Raw genomic sequence first — 20,037 nt, 5'->3', positions numbered from 1 at the left:
ATGATCTTGATGGACACTTTCCATGAGACTACACCAGCATCTGAGGAATAAGACCCTGCTCTTCCCTCACAGAGTCACCAGCAGCTAAATCCTGTTTCCTTCTGGAATTACATTGGCGGAAGCATCCCTGTTTCTGTCGCCCTTGGTCCTCCCCAACGAAGTCTGTGCCCTGTCCCCCCCTGCTCGTCCTCAGGGCCTCCTCAGGAGCCCCTCCCTGGGAGAGTGGCTTGGTCTTAGCGTACCGTTCTGGTATCTCCCATTGGTTTCAACAAACAAACCCTCCATGGCTCCCAAGTCTCCTGTGTAGCCACTCTCACCTCTCCGGCAGTTGCACTTCATCGTTGCTTCCAAGAGCTGCCTACCCAGGCTGGCTTCACTCCCCCACTGAAGCTCACGTCAGTGACCTGCAGGCTACCAAAGCTAAGGGACCCGTTTCTCCTTGGCTTTGCTGCCTTCTCGGCAGTGTCCGCTTACAGTGCACTCCTATCTCAGGTAGCAGCCCTTTCTGCCTTTGTGCCTCCCTCCTTTCAGCCTCGTCTGCTAACCACGCCTCCACACAACCTCTGATGTGAGGGATTCTCAGAGGCGGGTTCTGGGACGCTTGCTTCTTCCTCCATCCCCTCTACCTGGACAAACTCCTCATCTTCCGTGGCTTTAAATCACGTACGTTTCTGTCGGCCCTCAGGTATGTGTCTCTAAAGCACTTCTCTGGACCCCAGGCTTTGCTGTGGGCCGTCCACAGGCACCTCAAGCAATTCTGAGTGAAGACGATTTCTTGGTCCCCCTCTCCATCCTTGGGTCTTTTCTTTTCTTTTTCTTTTTTTTTTTTTTTTTTTTTTTTTTTTTTTTTTTTTTTTGACAGGCAGAGTGGACAGTGAGAGAGAGAGACAGAGAGAAAGGTCTTCCTTTGCCGTTGGTTCACCCTCCAATGGCCGCCGCGGCCGGCGCGCTGCGGCCGGCGCACCGCGCTGATCCGATGGCAGGAGCCAGGTGCTTTTCCTGGTCTCCCATGGGGTGCAGGGCCCAAGCACCTGGGCCATCCTCCACTGCACTCCCTGGCCACAGCAGAGGGCTGGCCTGGAAGAGGGGCAACCGGGACAGAATCTGGTGCCCCGACCGGGACTAGAACCCGGTGTGCCGGCGCCGCTAGGCGGAGGATTAGCCTAGTGAGCCGCGGCGCCGGCCTTGGTCTTTTCAACATAGTGAATTCCCTCCCTCCTGTCCACTCAGGTGTATTTTTCACCACTCAAGCCAGAAAGCCAGGGCCATGTTCATTGCCTTCTTCCTGTGGAGCTCTTCTAGCCAAATCGGCTTGTTCTGTCTCCACAATCTGTCTGAACCTGTTTCCTCCCCACCTCTACTGCTGCTCCCTGAGTGCACCCTTGTCTCTGTGCTAAGCTACTGCAAAGGCCTCCTTGTGGGTCTTGCTGCTCTGCACTGCCCTGTTCTCTCTCCAGCATCCTCTCTCTGACATATTTTTTCACCCAAAAGCCACCAGAATAGTTTTTTGTTTTGTTTTACATCATTTTTACTGGTATCATTCTCTCCTGCTTCATTTAAAACTCCTCGGTGACTACGCCTGATCTGCATTCTGCCCGTGGACTTTATGTCACTATCTTCCTAACTTCTGGCCCCTTCTCCAGAGCCTTCTTTGCAGCTGCCACTTCTGCTTTTCACTTGACTGGTTCCTCTCATCCTTTAGGTCCCTCAACATCATTTCCTGAAGTTACTATTTAAAATAATCTCTCCCTCTCCATCTCCCTCCCTCTCTTCACTTACTTGACAGGCAGAGTGGTAGAGAGATCTTCCATCTGCTGGTTTTGTGCAGCAAAACCAAATGGCTACAACAGCTGGGGCTAGGCCAGGTTTAGAAGCCAGGAACCCCGCGTCCATGTCTTGCATGTTTGTGGCAGGAACGCAAGTACTTGAGCCATCATGCACTGCTTCCCAGGCATGTAAGCAGGAAGATGAATTGAAAATGGAGTACCTGAGACTGGAACTGGCTTAGCCCACTGCACCACAGGGCCTGCACCAGGCCTCTGTGCTGTAGTGCATCATCCTATCACTTCCTTCCCTTACACCAAAATACACTGTGTGGTGATGGAGGAATCGATTGTCTGCCATCTGTAGAAGACTGTAAGCTTTTGGAGGGACCGTCCATTTTTTTTCTTGTTTCCCTAGTACTTAGTGTGGTGCCTGAAATCAATAAATGTTTGGATTAATGGGAGGAATTACTTACAAGGACTTGGCCATAAGTACTGAAGATATTGTCATAAATCCTATGAATAAAAGTGTGGGAAAGTAAATAGATACAGTGGGAGAAAAATAATATAAACAAGACAAGTTTGACCTATTTTTAAGCAAAGATGTTTACTTTGGGGACATCAGGGACTATGGATTCCAAGGAATAATCAGAAGAAAGACACTAAAGAAAACTAAGTATAACTGACCGAGCAGTTGGGCCAATGGGGCTATGCAGAACAATAAATCGGGGACTTTGGAGATAGCAGATCCATGATTTGGAGCTGTTCTGGCACCTAATTTTTCTGGCCAGCTTAACTATGCTTCTTCTAAGCTTTTCTTACCACATTCACAGAAGGGGCTAGCCATTCAATGAGCTGATGTGTCATCAAATCCCTGGCGTGCAATGAATGTTCTCTTAATACTGTCTCTTTTCTCATCACAAAAGAAAATGATATGAGGCTGTGGGATGCGAAGATTGGGTGAACAGGTTGGTTAAACAAGAGTCTCCAATGACAGCCTGAGAAACTTGCATTTGATCAGTGACCATAAGTGAACATGAGGATGTGTAGTACTGAGGAAAGTGATAATGAAAATGCACTTTAGAAATACCAGTTTAACATTTTATAGAAAAACTAGTGCAGAGACAACTGGAAGCAGAGGGATTTGTTAGGGAGTGTTGGGAGCATCCTGCCTTGGGCTCACAGTGGATGAGAGCCTAAATAAGAAGGATGATGACAGGCATTTGTTGTGGTACAGCAGGTGAAGCTCCCATTTAGGGACACCTGCTTCTCCATTTGCAGTGCCAATTCAAGTCTTGGCTACTGCACTTTTGATCCAGCTCTCTGCTAATGCACCTGGGAAGCAGCAGAGGATGGCTTATGTCCTAAAATCCCTGACATTCATGTGGGAGACCCAGATGGAGTTCCTGGTTGCTGGCTTCAGCCTGGCTGAACACCAGGTGTTGCAGCCATTTGGAGAGTGAATCAACAGATGGAAAATCTGTCTTTCTGTGTTTGCCTCTGTCATGCTGCCTTTCAAACAGATTTTTTTTTAAATGGATGATGGGAGAAGGTTAAGAAAGGAGATGGGCAGATTGGAGTTACTGCTGTGAAGAGTGTGCAGAGTTGCTGACCAAGGATGTGAAAGAAGGCATTGGCATTTGGAAGGTCTAGCCTTTCAATGGGTGCAACTCAGTGACTTTTCTGGGATATTGGAGGGGGATGGTGGTTATTGGAGCCAGTCATCCAGAGGGTCCCAGCAGAGAAAAGGTCAGGGAACAGGAGCTGATGCTGAGAGGAGACTTGAAAGGGTTTGACTGTGAAGGCAAGGTAGGAAACTGAAGTGAGGCCAGAATGAAGCAGATAGACAAGGGACAGTTGTGGGAGAGAGGGGAGGAGAAGAGTCCATGACATTGGCTATTACAATAAACCTTCTAAGCACAGCCCTTAAGAACTCTGCTTACAGTTGTAAAGTTTCCCTGTTCATCATGCACTATCTGAAAATATAATTTTAAGGGTGGTAACATTAGAACACATGCATGACGGAGTCCTTAATGATCTCTGGTACGATGTGACAGTGTGCTCTGGGGTGTTCGTCAATCTACTTTGTAAAGCTGTCTTGTTTGGACTCTGACTTTTTTTTTTAATTGGTTTGCAGTCCTTGATGGCTTAGAATCTCGATACAGCTGTTGTGGAGGAGTGCTTGGATCCCCTGGGTGTCAGGAGTCCAAGGTATGACTTGTCAGCCAGAATGCTGCTTGTTTTAGAACTTGAGCTGCCACCTGCAGCACAGACCCTGGTGGCTGCTAATTTTCAGGTGTTTAAATTTGAATGAACTCAGCTGCACTTGTGAAAAACAGTAATTTATTTGGCAATGTTTGTTTTAGCTTCATGTTCATGACCAAAAAGAAAACCTAGAGGGTTTTGTGAAGACTTCCGTCAAAATCCCACCTGCTGATGGTAACTATGGCGTGTTTGCAGTAAATTGTGAGATGGTACGTTGGTCTTACATTTTACCTTGTCTGAATAATGATGGTGGAAAGATAGTACAGCAGTCTACCTGCCATAAACCTTTGAGTCTTAGCACTCAATCACACATAGCTCTGCAGTGTTACTTCACATATTGTCCTATGAAACAAAGGAAACTGAGGAGAGTTAGGTGACTTGGCCAAGTTCAGGTACATAGTCGGTGCTGGGGCCAGGACTTTGCTCTTGACCCCCTTTGTGCGAATTTTTCTTTATGTATAATCACTAGCAGTTCTGTTCAACAAATTGTTGAAATTACATGGGTGGAAAATGTTATGAATATTGCATTTTTAAAACAAGATTAGCATAAAAGTTTTAAATACTGAAAAATCATTGTGGAGACAGTAAAACCTTTAAGAGTTTCTCTCCCTTCATGTAAGAATCAACACAAATGGGGTGAGGGTGGTGGAAGCAGAATTTGGAATCATGAGAGCTGGGAAGTGCCAGTACTTAAAGTTGTGACACCCCCTCCCCCCATCCCCAGCAAGTCTCCTAGATGCTCTAAGCTGAGAGAGACAGGATTAATAGCAACAACTTCACTTCACAGTGATTGTGATTCTCAGACATGCTAAGACATGGAGAAGTGTTTGCCCATGTCAAACATCATGGCATAATCAACTGCAGCAAAACATTAAGTTTTGGTCCCCTGTAGTACATCTTGAAGACAGATTTGTGGAGCTTATAATAAAAGTAGGATAACACTGTTTCCATTTTTTAAGGTTATATCTTTACTGGAAGCAATTTATGTTGTCTCTGCTTGGGAAGTCAGTTGTTTTTGAATGCCACTTTACATAGCTACAGTGAATATTTTTTTTCAACACATCTATCAGTGTATTGTTTAACAGAGTAGCCACAAGTTACATGCAACTAAATTATAATTAAGTAAAGTTAAAAATTCAGTTCCTCAGTCACACTAATGTTTTCAGTGTTCAGTAGTCACAGATAGCTAGCAGCCATGCTATTGGACTGCACATAAATAGAATATCGGGTCTCTTCAGAAGGACCTGCTGAGTAGCACTGGTGTCTGATAAAAATAATTGCAAAGGCTAAGCCAAGAGAACAAAATGATTTTATCAGAAATACACCAACAAAGGAAAGAACTAAAGCTCGGAAATCCTTCATGTGATTCTCAGATATACCAACTGGCCTTTGCTAGCAAAACTAATAATGATTACCTTGTGTATTCTAGTTAGAAATATTCCTTTTAAATATCCCAGATATTCAAACGTGTACTTAACTTGATAACATAGATTCAGTATTGCCTCTCGAATAGTGCTATACAGTCAAAGGCTTGGAACTTACTCGAGTGACAGTGGTTGACTCCAGCTTCCAGATGGTCTGTGATACATTTGTGAAACCTGATGAAGAAATCATTGACTATAACACTAGGTATGTATTTTTAAAGGGGCTTTGTTTTTGAAACTGTAGAACTTTCAACACATAATTTATGTGAAGCTTTAGCTTAGGCACATTTATTTGGGTCTCCTTTAGAACGCGAGTTAGACTCTTTTCCTTTCATTCACTCACCAGCATTCACACTCAGTACCTAATGAAACCAGGCAGACACTGTGAGGCCCTGGGTTACACCTACATAAGTGTTCAAGGCTTCTGTCTTCATGGTAGTCATGTGTCTGTGGTGGGTGGGAGGCTAGAGAAATGGGCAAATGGTAATAGATGATATTATTCATTGAGTGATGCATCAGTTACTTGTCAAAATGTCATATTCCCAGAGGTAAAAATCTCTATTATAGAAATGATCCAAGTATATAGCTTTGATATGGTATACAAAATAACTGCTACAGATTCAATTTTATCATATGCCCTTAAGTTTTAAAAGCTTCATGTGAAACAGCAGTGATATAATTGATGAATTTTTAAATTGGGTTTCATAAAGGTATATACGTCATATAACCTGATATATTTATTTATTGAAATATAATATGGAAGGCACTGACCTTACTCTAGAGTGAACATTTGGAAGTGATCATTATTGGTATGATTATATTTATTGTTTAATTTACCTTAAATATGGAACTGTCTAATGGCACTTAAAATATCAGTTGCTTGTATAAACAAATGTGACTTCATAAAATACATGTACATCTATAAGTTTAGAATGTAAAGCAAGGAGATTATATAAACTAAAAATTGTTTTGATATTAACTATGTAGAATAATTATAGACAATTCTGTGAGGAAGCACTTTTTTAAACCTAAGTTTCCTCACAATTCAGAAAAATTGTTTAATTCCTAATGACTCAAGTGGCTATAGCCAGAAAATCAATTTTGTGTACTAGTTCCCAACCTCATTTTATTTCCTGCCCCCTTATTTTGACCAATACCATATTATCCCCATCTGTTAAACTCTTCTTGGTTTTTGTTTTTCCAAGAATTTAATTTGATGATCTCTAACTTCTTTTTGAAACAAGTCAAGAAATATTTTGGTAATTATTGATATTCCTAATGGCGAAATGAGAACTCAAGGGCTTGCATTACAAATTAAATAACCTGTAAATGTGAAAAAATCCTTCAAATGCATTTAATGCATTGCCTTCTTGAAAAAGTAATTTTAAATTAACCCATGCACTCATGTACTCCAGCCATGGTGACTTGCTCTTAATGTGAATATTTGATCAGCCGTGTATCGTTCTGTAAACCAGATTACGGAGCAGGTATCCTGTATTCCTTATAGGCCATAGTATCATCTTGTTAAAGTTAAATACGTTTGCAGTACTCTTCTAGCAGTAGCCGTGTTTCTGAGCACTTACTTAGTGTGTGCTTTATGGAAGTATCACTAGAGAAGTCAGTTACTGCATGTGTTTTCATTGAGTCCCCATAAACTGGTAAGATTGGTAATCATTCTGATTTTACGGATAAGACTGAGACCAGATTGTTAAATGACTTGCTGAAAATAGTTGATAGTAAGCAAATGGCATAGATATAGCACAGTTAAAACCCAGGTCTCCCAGAGTCTGCCTAAGGCTCACCTGCTCTTCCTGTCACCCATGCTTCCCTTCAGACTGACTTGACTGGAGATAGGCTCATAACTAAATTGCATTTGACAAATCTCAGGTGGTGCAAAGATCAGAGTTCAACAGGAGCTCCTAACTGGTAATAATGTGTTTCCCCCTCAGCCTTACATTATTAATCCAAACTATAAATGTTTAACCCAGTAAATGGGTGGTTGAAAGTCATGCAAGTAAGATTTTTGGATTCTTGAGCCAACTGTCACATTGGGTCAATAAAATGTTCTAACCGTGCCTGCTGAAATGCACTGAGTTGTGTTCTGTACTTAGATGCATCATGTGTTTTACATGGGGTAGGTTTTCTGGTGTGGTAGAAGATGACTTGAAGAACATTAGAACCTCCATCCGTGACGTGCAAGCCATCCTGCTGAACTTGTTTAGTGCGGATACCATACTAATTGGACATAGCTTTGAACAATGTCTGTATGCTCTTAAGGTAAAGAACTACAAACCAATATATTTTTACAAACTGTGTGATAAGATGGTAGTCGTTATTGTGCTAGAATTGATATTTGGTTGCCCAGTTATCTAGGAAGTCAAGAATCATTGTCCATGCTAATGATCTAGTCTATCACAAACCAGAAGCAGTGTGTGACAGCTCAAATAATTTGGTTAATCTAACTCAGAAAAGCTGGACAGCAGTGGGCATTTGGTCTATCTGTTAAGGCGATGGTTAAGATAATACATCCCACACTGGAGTGCCTGGCTTCCTACCCAGCGCTGGCTCCTGACTCCAGCTTCCTGCTGATGCTAACACTGGAAGGCAGCAGACCAGGCTCAAGTAGTTGGGTCCCTGCCATCCACGTGGACCGAGTTCCAGTTTCAGCCTGACTTAGCCGCAGTGGGTATTGATGAAGTGAAACAGTTCAGGACTTGGCTCTCTGTCATTCTGTCTTTCCCTTTCTCTCTGACTCTCAAATTTTAAAGGCTTTAAACCATAGGAGAGAGAATTGTCAGTCATCAAGAATGATACAACCAAAACCATTGTTTCTATAAACTTCTTTTAATAGTCAAGTATGAATAAGGCTAAATTTATATAATAGCTTACTTTCTTCACATACTCAGGTTATTTATTTTTTTACCTTGCCAGATAGGCTTATAGATAGGATCAAAATCAAATGTTACATTCCTTTTCTTGGCATGATAGACTTAAATTTCCCCCCACCCCGAATATACTCCAAGTTAGTTGTCATTTCGTTGCTCAGTGTTCTTGAGCAGAAGTGGGAAAATATATCCCATGGGCCAGCCACCTGTTTGTGTAAGTATTTTTATTGGAACAGCCACCACATCTGTTCCTCTACATATTGTCTGTAGTTGCTTTCACGCCACAGTTGCATTGTTGAGTAGTTGTGACAGAGGAGACCTATTGAGATAGACACTGTAGTCTGCAAGCTGAAAACATTTATTTAGTCTGGCATTTTAAGAAGAACTTTCCACCCCATTGTGGAACAGCACTATCAAGCAGAACTTTCTGTTTTGTATCTGTGCTGTACAGTATGGTAAACACTAGGCGCATGTAGCTGTTGACCACTAGAAAGGTGTCAGATGTGACAGGAAACTAATTTTTTTTAACTTTTATTTGATGAATATAAATTTCCAAAGTACAGAATATTGATTACAATGGCTTCCCCCCCCATAACGTCCCTCCAACCCGCAACCCTCCCCTTATCCACTCCCTCTCCCCTTCCATTCATATCAAGATTCATTTTCGATTCTCTTTATATACAGAAGATCAGTTGAGCATACATTAAGTAAAGATTTCAACAGTTTGCTCCCACACAGAAACATAAAGTGAAAAATACTGTTTGAGTACTAGTTATAGCATTAGATCTCAATGTACAGCACACTAAGGACAAAGATCCTACATGAGGAGTAAGTGCACAGTGACTCCTGTTGTTGACTTAACAAATTGACACTCTTGTTTATGGCATCAGTAATCACCCTAGGCTCTTGTCATGAGTTGCCAAGGCTATGGAAGCCCCCTGAGTTCACTGACTCTGATCATTTTTAGACAAGGCCATGGTCAAAGTGGAAGTTCTCTCCTCCCTTCAGAGAAAGGTACCTCCTTCTTTGATGACCCATTCTTTCCACTGAGATCTCACTCGTGGAGATCTTTCACTTAGGTTTTTTAATATAAGAGGGGGAATAAGAGAGGGAAGAGATGTGCAATTTGGGACATGCTCAAGCTGACTTACCTCAAACAGCAGAGTTAGAAACATACCAGGGGATTCGAATTCAATCCCATCGAGGTGGCATGTACCAATGCCATCTCACTAGTCCCAGTGATCAATTTCTGTTCACAATTGATCATAATGATAGGACTAAGAACCAAAGGGATCACATAAACAAGACTAGTGTCTGCAAATACTAGCTGATAGAATCAAAAAGGGAGAGAATGATCCAACATGGGAAGGGAGATACACAGCAGACCCATAGAATGGCAAATGTCCTAACAGAACTCTGGCCTCATAATCAGCCCTTAAGGCATGCGGATCTGGCTGAAATGCCCATGAGAGTATTTCAGGCATGGAAAGCCAAGACACTCGGGGGGGGGGGGGGGGGGCGGGGCGGCGGGAAAAACCTAAATGAAAGGAAACTAATTTTAACAGCCTCTTGGGACTAGCGGCTGCAACACTGCACAGACATTTACTGAGGCTGTGTGTCAGCTGCCCCAAGGACTTAACCTTCATGTAGAGAATGTCCACTCCTTCAAAAATACAGGTAAAGTCATCTAATTTTCATAGGTGAACGCCAACCATATTGTCTATGAAGCTGGTATCAAGTGTAGGATATTTGGTTCCAAAAGCAATGCTGTGTCTGAGTGGCAGATAGGACTGGAATGTGCTTCCATTAGGATCTTAGGAAACTATAAGGATGAAGGCTTGGGAACATAAGGGCATGAGGTTTCCATAAGCAAGCTCCTCAAAGATGTCCTCTTGGTTGCCTCAGGTGCAAATTTCTAAACTGGATGTTTCACTGTGACTTCCCTGCCTCTGATTCTCTATTCTCCCGATCTCCCGAACCAGAAAATCCCTAGCCATCACCTGTCTCCACTGCGTCCTCGGCCCGTTTCTTCCTTCCAGGAAACTTGTGGATCTTCCTGATGTTGTTTCTGCCACCTTCTTCTTTTTGTGTCACTTTCTCAGAGGAGCCTCCTTTGTCCCCGGGCTGACTTTTCTCAATTCCCACTCCTGTTTCACTTTCCCCTGTACACTGAAAATCCCTGTTGGCAGGGGTACTGTGCCCCCCAAGCCTGGGCTGTGTGCTGTCACCCGGTAGGTGTCTGCTGAGGGAGTGTCCTGCTCCCCCTCCTCGTGCACTCCCTCCTGAGAAGCCCGCAGGTGGAACCAGGGCCTGGTGTGCAGACTGACCCAGCAAGGGAGAGCTGAGAAGTTTTCGTATCCAACACAGCAGAGTATGCACACTGCAGATCTTCTCATGAGAAATGCAAATGAATACGCACTTTGGGGACCGTCAAGTTGTCTGACCCCTCCACTGTCATTTCCCACTCCATCCCCCTCAACATTCAGTGATGATTGAAAGCTTTTTCTCGTGTTGCTCGGAGGGGATTTGGAGCTCGATGCTGAGGACTGATCTGTTCCCTTTCCCCAAGGGCAAACAAGCAGACCACTGAGATGTGACCTGATGTGAACCGAACGGAGGTGTGGCCATCTCAACCTGGCACAGCTGGGAAGAGCCTGGCTCTCCTACCCAAGTCCTTTGGGAGACTCTGTGCACTCGTGCTGCCCACTAGTGGTACTTCCAGGGCAGAGCAATGTGATTTCCAGAGTCGGACTGCTTAGATTTCAGTCTCTTCTCTATTAGCTCAGGCACATTTCTTAACTTCTCCATGCCACCATGTGCTTTAATTATTCACATTTTATTAACATGTAAACCTTAAGCAGACTCCAATAAAGAACTGTCAGTAAAAGTGCATCTTTTTAATGTTTTTTACACCTTAAAATAATTCTCTTGCTGACTGCAGACATGAAGGCTATTTGGAAGTATTCAGAAAAATCGTAGTAAAGACCGTTTTCCCACTTAGTTTGTAGTCTTCAATAATGATTAGGAGTTACTGTTATCAAACAAGTAAGACTGCATTTATGCATCCATCATTTTCAGGATTGTTGGTAACCTGGGCATATTTCCCCCAAATAACCTTGCCTCCTTGCGTCACAAGGCCCAGCTCGCTCACATTCACCTCAATGACAGTACCTTTAGTAATTACACCAAGAGTTGTGTATAATGGGGATGATGGATTCTTTTTTACACCAAGTATTGGCAGACAGAAGGTGGCTTTCAGTTCTGGATGTGTTACATGGGCCTTCTTAAAATGTAAGCCCATTGGTCTAATGAATCTTTCATATTTAGGTGGTTTTCTTGTAAAGCCATCTCCAACAAAGCAGACTTTGGTAACCATCCTCTTCCATGCCTTCTTTTTTCTTTTTCCTGTCCGAATAACTTTTAATACTTCTGTTTCTCCCTGGGCACGAACTTTAGGCAGAGGGACTTCCCATTTTCCCGCCTTCTCTTTTCGTTTTTGTTTAATCATGTTGGAAAGTACTTTAGCTCGGGACTGTCCTTCTCTGTCTAGCAGATAGGCAGGCACTGCTCCCTTGGGAGTCTTTTCATCATTCTTTTGTTTGGTGTTTCTCTTCTCATGCATCTTGATAGTCTTTTTCATCTGTATTTTCTCAGCATGGCGCTGCTTATGGTAGAGCTTGGCCTTCAGACCAATCATCTTTTTTGCTTTCTTTGAACGTTCATGAGCCTCCCGACTTTCCTTTTTTCTCTTTTTCTCATGGTAATCCAAACGGCACCCATAGCATTTACGGCGTAATTCAATATATTCATTTTGTGGCATGGTGACGGCCTTAGAACCGCCAGGTGCAGCCTCCTGGGTGCGAAGAAGTTCCCGACTTTCCGCCACCATGTGATTATATATGAAAAGGGACAGTAAAAATCCCTCCCTCACTAGATTACTCTGCAAAGTGCAGCAAGATAACCTAGGCTTAGTCCAGTGACTTGACACATCGTGACGGCTCCATCGTTACTTGCTGCTGCTGTCAGTATCCTTGCCCTTTGGGACGGGCTCCTGATAGCCTGTTTTCTTTGATTTGACAGCTAATTCACACTTGCGTTGTGGACACAACAGTTATGTTCCCTCATCGGCTAGGTCTGCCTCACAAAAGATCCCTTGGGAGTCTAGTGGCTGACTACCTGCAGAGAATCATTCAGGATGATGGTAAGGACCTCTTTGCCTGTCATTGCTATCGGGATCTTCAGTCTGACTTGAGCGAACAAACCGTGGCACCCCCAGTGAAGGGCTTCTGCCTGATGTGCTTAGAATGGGAGATAAGGTTCTTCTCTGGATTGTCTCCTCTGGGGGAGAATCTGAAAGTGTACGCTATGTCCATGTAAAAAGCGTCATAGGTGCACTGCTTGCTGTAGTTCTGGGTGTGCTACGTGAATGAAAGTGGCAGTTACACAGAGAACATGGTCAGGTCGGAGTTTGAACCTGGCTTTTGAATTCATGCATAGAACTTGCATTGGTATGGAGACCTATCTCTTTGGTTTGTGCTAAAGTTGGTTGGGTCCAAGTTATCTCTCCCAGTGTAAGTAATATGAGTGTGTATGTGTTTGCTTTGGTATTGGAAATATATCACAAATCAAAGAATGAAGTATGCGTTTGCCTTCTGCCAGATTGGTGTATGTTGCTCTCAGAACTTTTTTTTCTGCTTTTGTTTTTTCTGATACAATACACCAAGATTATACAAATTAGACAATTACAGCAAGTATAGCCACTGTTACCTGTTAGTGGTGTTGCCACATACATGATTGATTGGTACATGGCTTGGAATGGAGGATAGCTGTTCATGGATGCATACCTTTACAGGCTTTTCCTATGAACAAGTAGTAGAGCAAATTGATTTTAAGCATGTTACAATTATGTTATAATTTGTAAAATATCTGATTATATCAATGGAACAAAATGCAGTTTATTCTCTGCACTAATACCATTTTGTAAAGGGTCTTTAATATCTCTGCTAAAATATTCATATCTCAAAGAATTTGCACAAAAGCATATTAGACAAAACTTATGTGTTCTGTTAAATAATCTTGAACCATGGATCTAATGTATTTCATTTAATGGACAATCTATTAAAAAAACTTGTAAAAGTTAAATAACAGTTTTCTGGGAGTAAGTTACAAATGAGGAAATGAAAAATTTATACCACTTTAGAATCATTAGTCATGGTTTTTCCCTCATCTAATCTCAGACATCACTTATGATTCTCTCCAGAACTAGACTTGATGTTTGGGGTAATTTCATCTATTTGTTAAAACCATGTAACCGTATGTCTAAGCCTACTCATTCGTTGGTGTGCTTTTTCTTTCCTTCCACCTTTCTGATTCCTAACCAGATCTCTGTACTTTAGTGCTTGATGCCTGCTTCTTTGTTGTATCTCCCTGGAATAAAGGTAATCACGTCCAGTCGCCACAAGGCTGTGACAGGACTCATTATGCAGAAAAAATGGAGATGCTTGCTCTTCTGGTAGATTTATGCAAAATAATGACCACTGGGGGTCACTCTCGGGTGATAATTGTATTCTGGTAGGCGGGCTGTGCTAATTTTGTTACTAATTGAGGCCTTTGTTTTGAAAACGTGTGCAGGTAACATCACAGAAGGTTGTCTTGCGCCTAATGTGTTTTTTAATTTTCTGTACTATTTGAAGGTCACAATACTAGTGAAAAAGCAAAAGCTTGCATGGAGTTGGTCCTTTGGAAAGTGAAAGAAGACCTGAAAGGAAAGAAGATTCACCCTGCCCTAGAACATCTTTAGTCTCTGCCATGCCTCCTCAGTGATGCCGCTGGCCCCTGCTGCAGGCAGTAGGGTGTGGTCTGTAATGAGCCGGGTTTCTCGACACTTCCAAAGAGAAGAGGAGGAAGAAAGTACTGTTGTGGTTTATTTATTACATTTTAAACGTTAGCTTCTCATAGTGATTTCCAAAGTTGGAACTGGGGTGGGGGTGGGAGGGGCGTTCTGAGGAATGAAGTGTGTTTCGATTTCAGCTCATCTTCCTAGTGTTCCGCTTCAGATTGTTAATGCGAGTGGGAAACGGCTTGGACCTGAAGTACGAAGTCTATGACTTTGATGAAGGCCACTCCTCACAGTACCTACACTTCTTTGTGTCCCTTGAAAGCCAAAACCATCATGTTGCTCCAAGTTCTAAACACCTTTACCTAAAAGTTGTGGTTTTCTTTAGGCCTCCTATACACACATAGAAATAGACTTTTTCTCCCTCAAGAGTTTATATTTAAGTAAATGTAAAATTTCCAGTGTACTCTGTTGATATAAAGTTTTGATTATTTGGCTGTTGTGTAATGTGTTTTTATTCTCACTGATGGGTTGTTACTTGATTTTAATACATTCAACAACTCACTGATTTTTTAAAAAGCAATTTATATATGGATTTTCTAAATATGCTAACTTCTATATTCCCAATGCCTGAATTATCTAATCTCTTTAAGGGTTTAGGTCTTTTTTTCTTTGATTTTATGTTTTGTTTTGGATGTTGGACGGTGGCAACCACATGACTTTATCAACTCTTCTGAGGAAAAGTCCATGAATCTTCAGTATCAATAGCACTAACATACTACAGAATTACAAAGGTTTCTTGGTAAGTGGTGTAGATGAGCCTCTGGGCAGTCCATAAGACAGCCTGCTGGCAAAAGTAAATTAGTTGCCTTCTAACAGTTGATTGTGATGCTATGCCCTCAAATTGTATATACACACACCCCTACCTCAAGTTTACAGCCTTGGTGTTTTCAATTTACAACTCAATCTCGGTTACCGCGGAGAAGCTTTTTCCTGCCACCACAGATGCTTCTTAGCCATCTCTCCTGGCATGTTCTGGGTATGAACTGTATAATCAGGAAGGACCAGCTATTTTTGCCCTCCAGAAACTTTTTATTTAAGGAATACAAACTTGATACATTTCATAATTACAGCTTTAGGAACATGGTGATTCTTCCCACTGTACTGGCCCTCCCGCCCACTTTCCCACCCTTCTTCCACCTCCCTCTCCTATTCCCATTCTTATTTTTTTACTGAGATCTATTTTCAATTAACTTCATACACATATGATTAACTGTTAAGAGTTCAACAAATAGTATGGAAAAAAATCTTTCTCAGTAGTTGAGACAAGGACTATTCAAAGTCAATTTCCTTTCTATGGATTACCTTTTAGGTGCTCTATTAGTTATCACAGGTCAGGGAAAATATGGTATTTATGCTTTTGGGACTAGCTTGTTTCAATAAGTATGAAATTTTTCAGTTTCTTCCATTTTGTTGCAAATGAAAAAAAATTTTTTTAATATTGCTGTATAGTATTCCATGATGCACATAGCTCATAATTTCTTTATTCAGTCTTTGGTTAATAGCCATTTGGGTTGATTCCTTGTCTTAGCTATTGTGAATTGAGCTACAATAAATATAGGGGTGCAGATAACTCTTTCATATGCTAATTGCATTTCCCTTGGGTAAATTCCCAGGAATGTGATGGCTGGGTAAGTGTATATTCAGATTTTTGAGATAACTCCATACTGCCTTCTATAATGGCTTTACAGACACATTCCCATCAACAGTGGATTAGGGTACCCTTTTCCCCACATCCTTGGCAGCATTTGTTGTTTCTTGATATCTGTATGAAAGGCATTTGAACAGGGGTGTTTTGTTTTGTTTTGTTTTTGTTGTTGTTGAATTTCTTGAACTCTTAAAGACTCTGTTAACCATTTATCAGTTGCATAGCTTGCAAATATATTATTGCATTCTGTAGATTGCCTCTTCACTTTGCTGAGTGTTTCCTCTGCAGTGCAGAGCTTCTCAGCTTGATGTAATCCTGCTAGTCAATTTTGACTTGGATTGTCTGTGCTTCTAGGGTCTTTTCCAAGAAGTCTTTGCCTATGTCAATGTCTTGAAGAGTTTCTCTAGTGTTCTTAGTAATTTGATGATATTGGATCATAGATTTAGGTCTCTGTTCTATTAGTGGATTTTTATGTAAGGTATAAGGTAAGAGGTCTTGTTTCATTCTTCTTCTTCTTCTTCCTCTTCTTCCTCTTCTTCCTCTTCTTCCTCTTCTTCTTCTTCACAGGCAGAGAGGACAGTGAAAGAGAGAGAAAGAGAGAAAGGGCTTCCTTTGCTGTTGGTTCACCCTCCAATGGCCACCACAGCCGGCGCACCGCGCTGATCCGATGGCTGGAGCCAGGTACTTCTCCTGGTCTCCCATGGGGTGCAGGGTCCAAGCACTTGGGCCATCCTCCACTGCACTCCCTGGCCACAGCAGAGAGCTGGCCTGGAAGAGGGGCAACCGGGACAGAATCCGGCACCCCGACCGGGACTAGAATCCGGTGTGCTGGCGCCGCTAGGTGGAGGATTAGCCTATTCTGGTTATTAATCCTTTTTCACTTGCATAGTTTGCAAATAATTTCTCCCATTCTGTCGATTGCCTCTTCACTTTCCTGTTTTGCTGTATAGAAGCGTCTCAGTTTGAAGTAATCCCATTTATTAATTTTGGCTTTGACTGCCTTTGCTTCTGGGTTTTTTTCCAAGAAGTCTTTGCCTGTGCCAATGTCTTGCAGGGTTTCCTCAATGTTCTCTAGTAATTTGATGGTGTTGCATCGTAGATTTAGATCTTTATCGATGTTGAGTGGATTTTTGTGTAAGGTGTAAGGTAGGGGTCTTGCTTCATACTTGCACATGTGGACATCCCATTTTCCATCACAATTTGTTGAAGAGACTGTCCTTGTTCCAGGGATTGGTTTTAAATACTTGGTCAAATATAAGTTGGTTTTTGTTGGGAGGCCCTTTATTACTAATCTAATTTCCATCTTGGTTATGGTTCTGTTTAGGTTTTCTGTGTCTTCATGGCTCAATTTAGGAAGATTCTATGTGTCCAGGAATCTATCCATTTCTTCTAAGTTTTCCAGTTTGTTGGCATACAACTCTTTGTGGTAGTTTCTAATGATTTTTTTTTTTTGTGGTGTTACCACATTCCCTTTTTCACATCTAATTTTATTGATTTGGGTCTTCTCTCTCCATTTTTTGGTTAGTTGGGCCAATGGTGTGTCAATTTTGTTTATTTTTTCAAAAAAACTCTTCATTTTTCTGGTATCTTTTTTTTGTTTCAATTTTGTTAATTTCTTTAATTTTAAATATTTCTTTTGGTCTACTGGTTTTGGGTTTGGCTTCCTGTTGCTTTTCTAGATCCTTGAGATGCATTGATAGCTCATTCATTTGGTGACTTTCCAATTTCTTGATGTAGGCACCAATTGCTATAAACTTCTCTCAACACTATTTTTGCTGTGTCCCACAAATTTTGGTATGCTCTATTGTCATCTTCATTTGATTCCAGAAATTTTTTTGATTTCTCCCCCTAGTGCGGACCTGAGCAATCTCTGGACTCCTGGGCCACTCTGGGCAAACTTTTTGTGACTCTGCCGTCTGCTTGTATCCCCTCTAGTCATTAACTATCCATTTTTCCCTACACAACGCACAACATCCCGCTGCTATACTGGCATCTTGCCTTCCAACAATGTTTTTTAGTTTTCTAACTTCCTCTTGTTTTTGGTCTGACTATATAATTTCCTTCTCAGATACTCTTCCTTCTGTTTCACTGATTCTGTTAAGGCTTTCCACTGCATTTTTTTATTTGTACTATTGAATTCTTCATTTTGTTTTCTCTCTAAGATTTCAATTTCTTGGGAGAACTTTTCTTGCATGTTGTGTACAGATTTCAGTAGTTCATGCATTTGCTTCTGATTACTTCTATGAATCTTAAGGTCAACATTTTTCATTTCATTTCTGGCATTTCTTCCATCTCATCATTTCGCAATCTAGTAATGAAGTATTGTGTTCTTTTGGGGGCATCATGTTGTCTTCCTTATTTTTGTTTCTTGAATTAGTGCATTTTTTATTCAGCATTTGTGGAGATACTTGTTGGTTTTTTTCACTGTGGAGTCTTTTTATCTTTGTACTATGCCTCTGTAGATTAGTGGAATATCTGCTTTAAGTGAATATCTAGAGGCATGTAGTGGGTGTGGCCAGTGAGCTCTGTTCAGTTCTCCTGGGTAAAGGGCATGTCTAAGGTGACACTCAGATTTGGTGTGGTAAATCTTTTTTAATCAGAGGGGGAGGTTTATTCTACTCAGCTGAGCTCCTCTCCTCAAAGGAGACCAGTGCCTGAGCATTAGCTCCAGTGGGTATATTAGTCTGCTCTTCCCCAAGGACCACACAAAGGATCTCTGAACTCCTCAGTGTAAGCTCAGGTTCTACAGCCACTATCCTCCCCAGGTAACCAAGGAACCCTGAGTGTATCGAGTCTCCCACAGTAACTGCCCGCAGTCCAAGCCACACCATGAGCCCTCCCACACAGCCTCAGTTTGTTCACAGTTCTGGAATAGAAGTCTCCCACAGTCACAAGCACCCATCCCCCTGTTAGTTCTCCCCACCAGAGTCAAGAATCTCTACCTAGCTGGTTGCTGGGCACACACATGAGCTGGCGCAGCTGTTATGTATGTCCACAATGGTGCCCACTCTACATCAGCTTGTTATAGGATGCTGTTGCAGGGTGATTGGGCAGATAGAAATGTACCCTTCCTTTTTTACTCTCCTCTAGTTTAGTAGCTACACTTCCCTCACGGGGATCCAAGCCAGGTTCCTTCTAGGCTCTTCCTGCAGCTTTATCACCAGTGGCTTGGGCTGCTGCAGTCTGGTCACACCTTGGTCTCCAATTCTGGTGTGGAAGCTCTCAGCTGCTGGGGTCCTGAGCTGTGTGTGTCCACACTCCAAAAAGGTCCACTGTGCCCCTCTAATTTGCATAGGGAATCCTCTGCCATTTTATCCCTAACCATTCCCTGAGACTGAACTCCCTCTACCTTTTTAAAACTATCTTCTCCTAGACCAGAGCAGCAAGCTCCCTCCCTACTCTGCCATCTTGGAAGCCTTGGCATATAGCTCTTTGTAGTAACTGCTGATGATTCTTTTGATTTCTCTGGTGTCTGTTAAATTTCCTTTTTCATCTCTAATTTATTTGGGTATTCTACCTCCTTTTTTTTTTTTTTTTTTTTTTTTTTTTTTTTTTTTTTTTTGGTTACTTGGTCCAGTGGTGTATCAATTTTGTTTATTTTTTTCAAAAAACCAGCTCTTAGTTTTGCTGATCCTTTGTATATTTTTGTTTCAATTCTGTTTATTTAATTTTTTTCCTCCTACTAATTTGAGGTTTGGTTGGTTGCTGTTTTCTAGATACTTGAGATGCATTGATAGCTCATTTATTTGGTGCTTTTCCAATTTCTTGATGTAAGCACCAGTTGCTATAAACTTCCCTCCTAACACTGCTTTTGCCATGTCTCATAAGTTTTGATATGTTGTATTGTCACCTTTCATTTTCAGAAGTTTTTTGTCCTTTTTGATTTCTTCTGTGACCTACTGTTCATTCAGGAGCATGTTTTTCAGTCTGCATGTATTTGCTTATGTTCTAGAGATTCTTGAGTTGTTGATTTCTAGTTTCATTCCTTTGTAGTCAGAGAAGAGGTATAATATGATTTTGATTTTTTTAAAATTTGCTGATAATTTAATGATTAGCATATGGTATGTCCTAAAGAAGGTTCCATGCACTGATGAGAAGAACGTGTATTCTGCAATGGAGTGTGAAGCTTTGTACATATCAGTTAGGTCCATTTGGT

The 20,037-nt window shown here is 41.7% G+C and overlaps 1 protein-coding gene and 1 pseudogene across 10 annotated transcripts in view; one reads left to right on the top strand and one right to left on the bottom strand.

The window, feature by feature from the left end:
- The window catches only part of LOC103345755 (RNA exonuclease 1 homolog), a 41,048-nt gene extending 21,839 nt beyond the window's left edge, over positions 1-19,209 (top strand). For 6 of the 9 annotated variants that reach the window (XM_089318038.1, XM_070053160.2, XM_089318027.1 and 3 more), the window contains 6 exons: positions 3,901-3,974; positions 4,130-4,237; positions 5,542-5,657; positions 7,591-7,729; positions 12,418-12,538; positions 14,031-19,209. In XM_089318038.1, coding sequence (XP_089174164.1) covers positions 3,901-3,974; positions 4,130-4,237; positions 5,542-5,657; positions 7,591-7,729; positions 12,418-12,538; positions 14,031-14,137 — 665 coding nt within the window. In that variant the 3' untranslated portion in view covers positions 14,138-19,209. The remainder of the gene's footprint in view (positions 1-3,900; positions 3,975-4,129; positions 4,238-5,541; positions 5,658-7,590; positions 7,730-12,417; positions 12,539-14,030) is intronic. The other 3 variants (XM_089318024.1, XM_089318029.1, XM_089318018.1) reach the window with 1 other exon arrangement.
- LOC127485723 (ribosome biogenesis protein NSA2 homolog pseudogene) lies at positions 11,155-12,245 on the bottom strand (annotated as a pseudogene). Its single transcript, XR_016213812.1, has one exon. The product of XR_016213812.1 is annotated as a ribosome biogenesis protein NSA2 homolog pseudogene (transcript).
- Positions 19,210-20,037: the final 828 nt, after the last annotated feature.

This window comes from Oryctolagus cuniculus, chromosome 1 (genome assembly GCF_051225735.1).
Source record: "Oryctolagus cuniculus isolate XC-2025 breed Fujian yellow rabbit chromosome 1, ASM5122573v1, whole genome shotgun sequence".
In the NCBI taxonomy this organism is placed as follows: domain Eukaryota; kingdom Metazoa; phylum Chordata; class Mammalia; order Lagomorpha; family Leporidae; genus Oryctolagus; species Oryctolagus cuniculus.
This window is presented reverse-complemented; position numbering and strand designations above follow the sequence as displayed.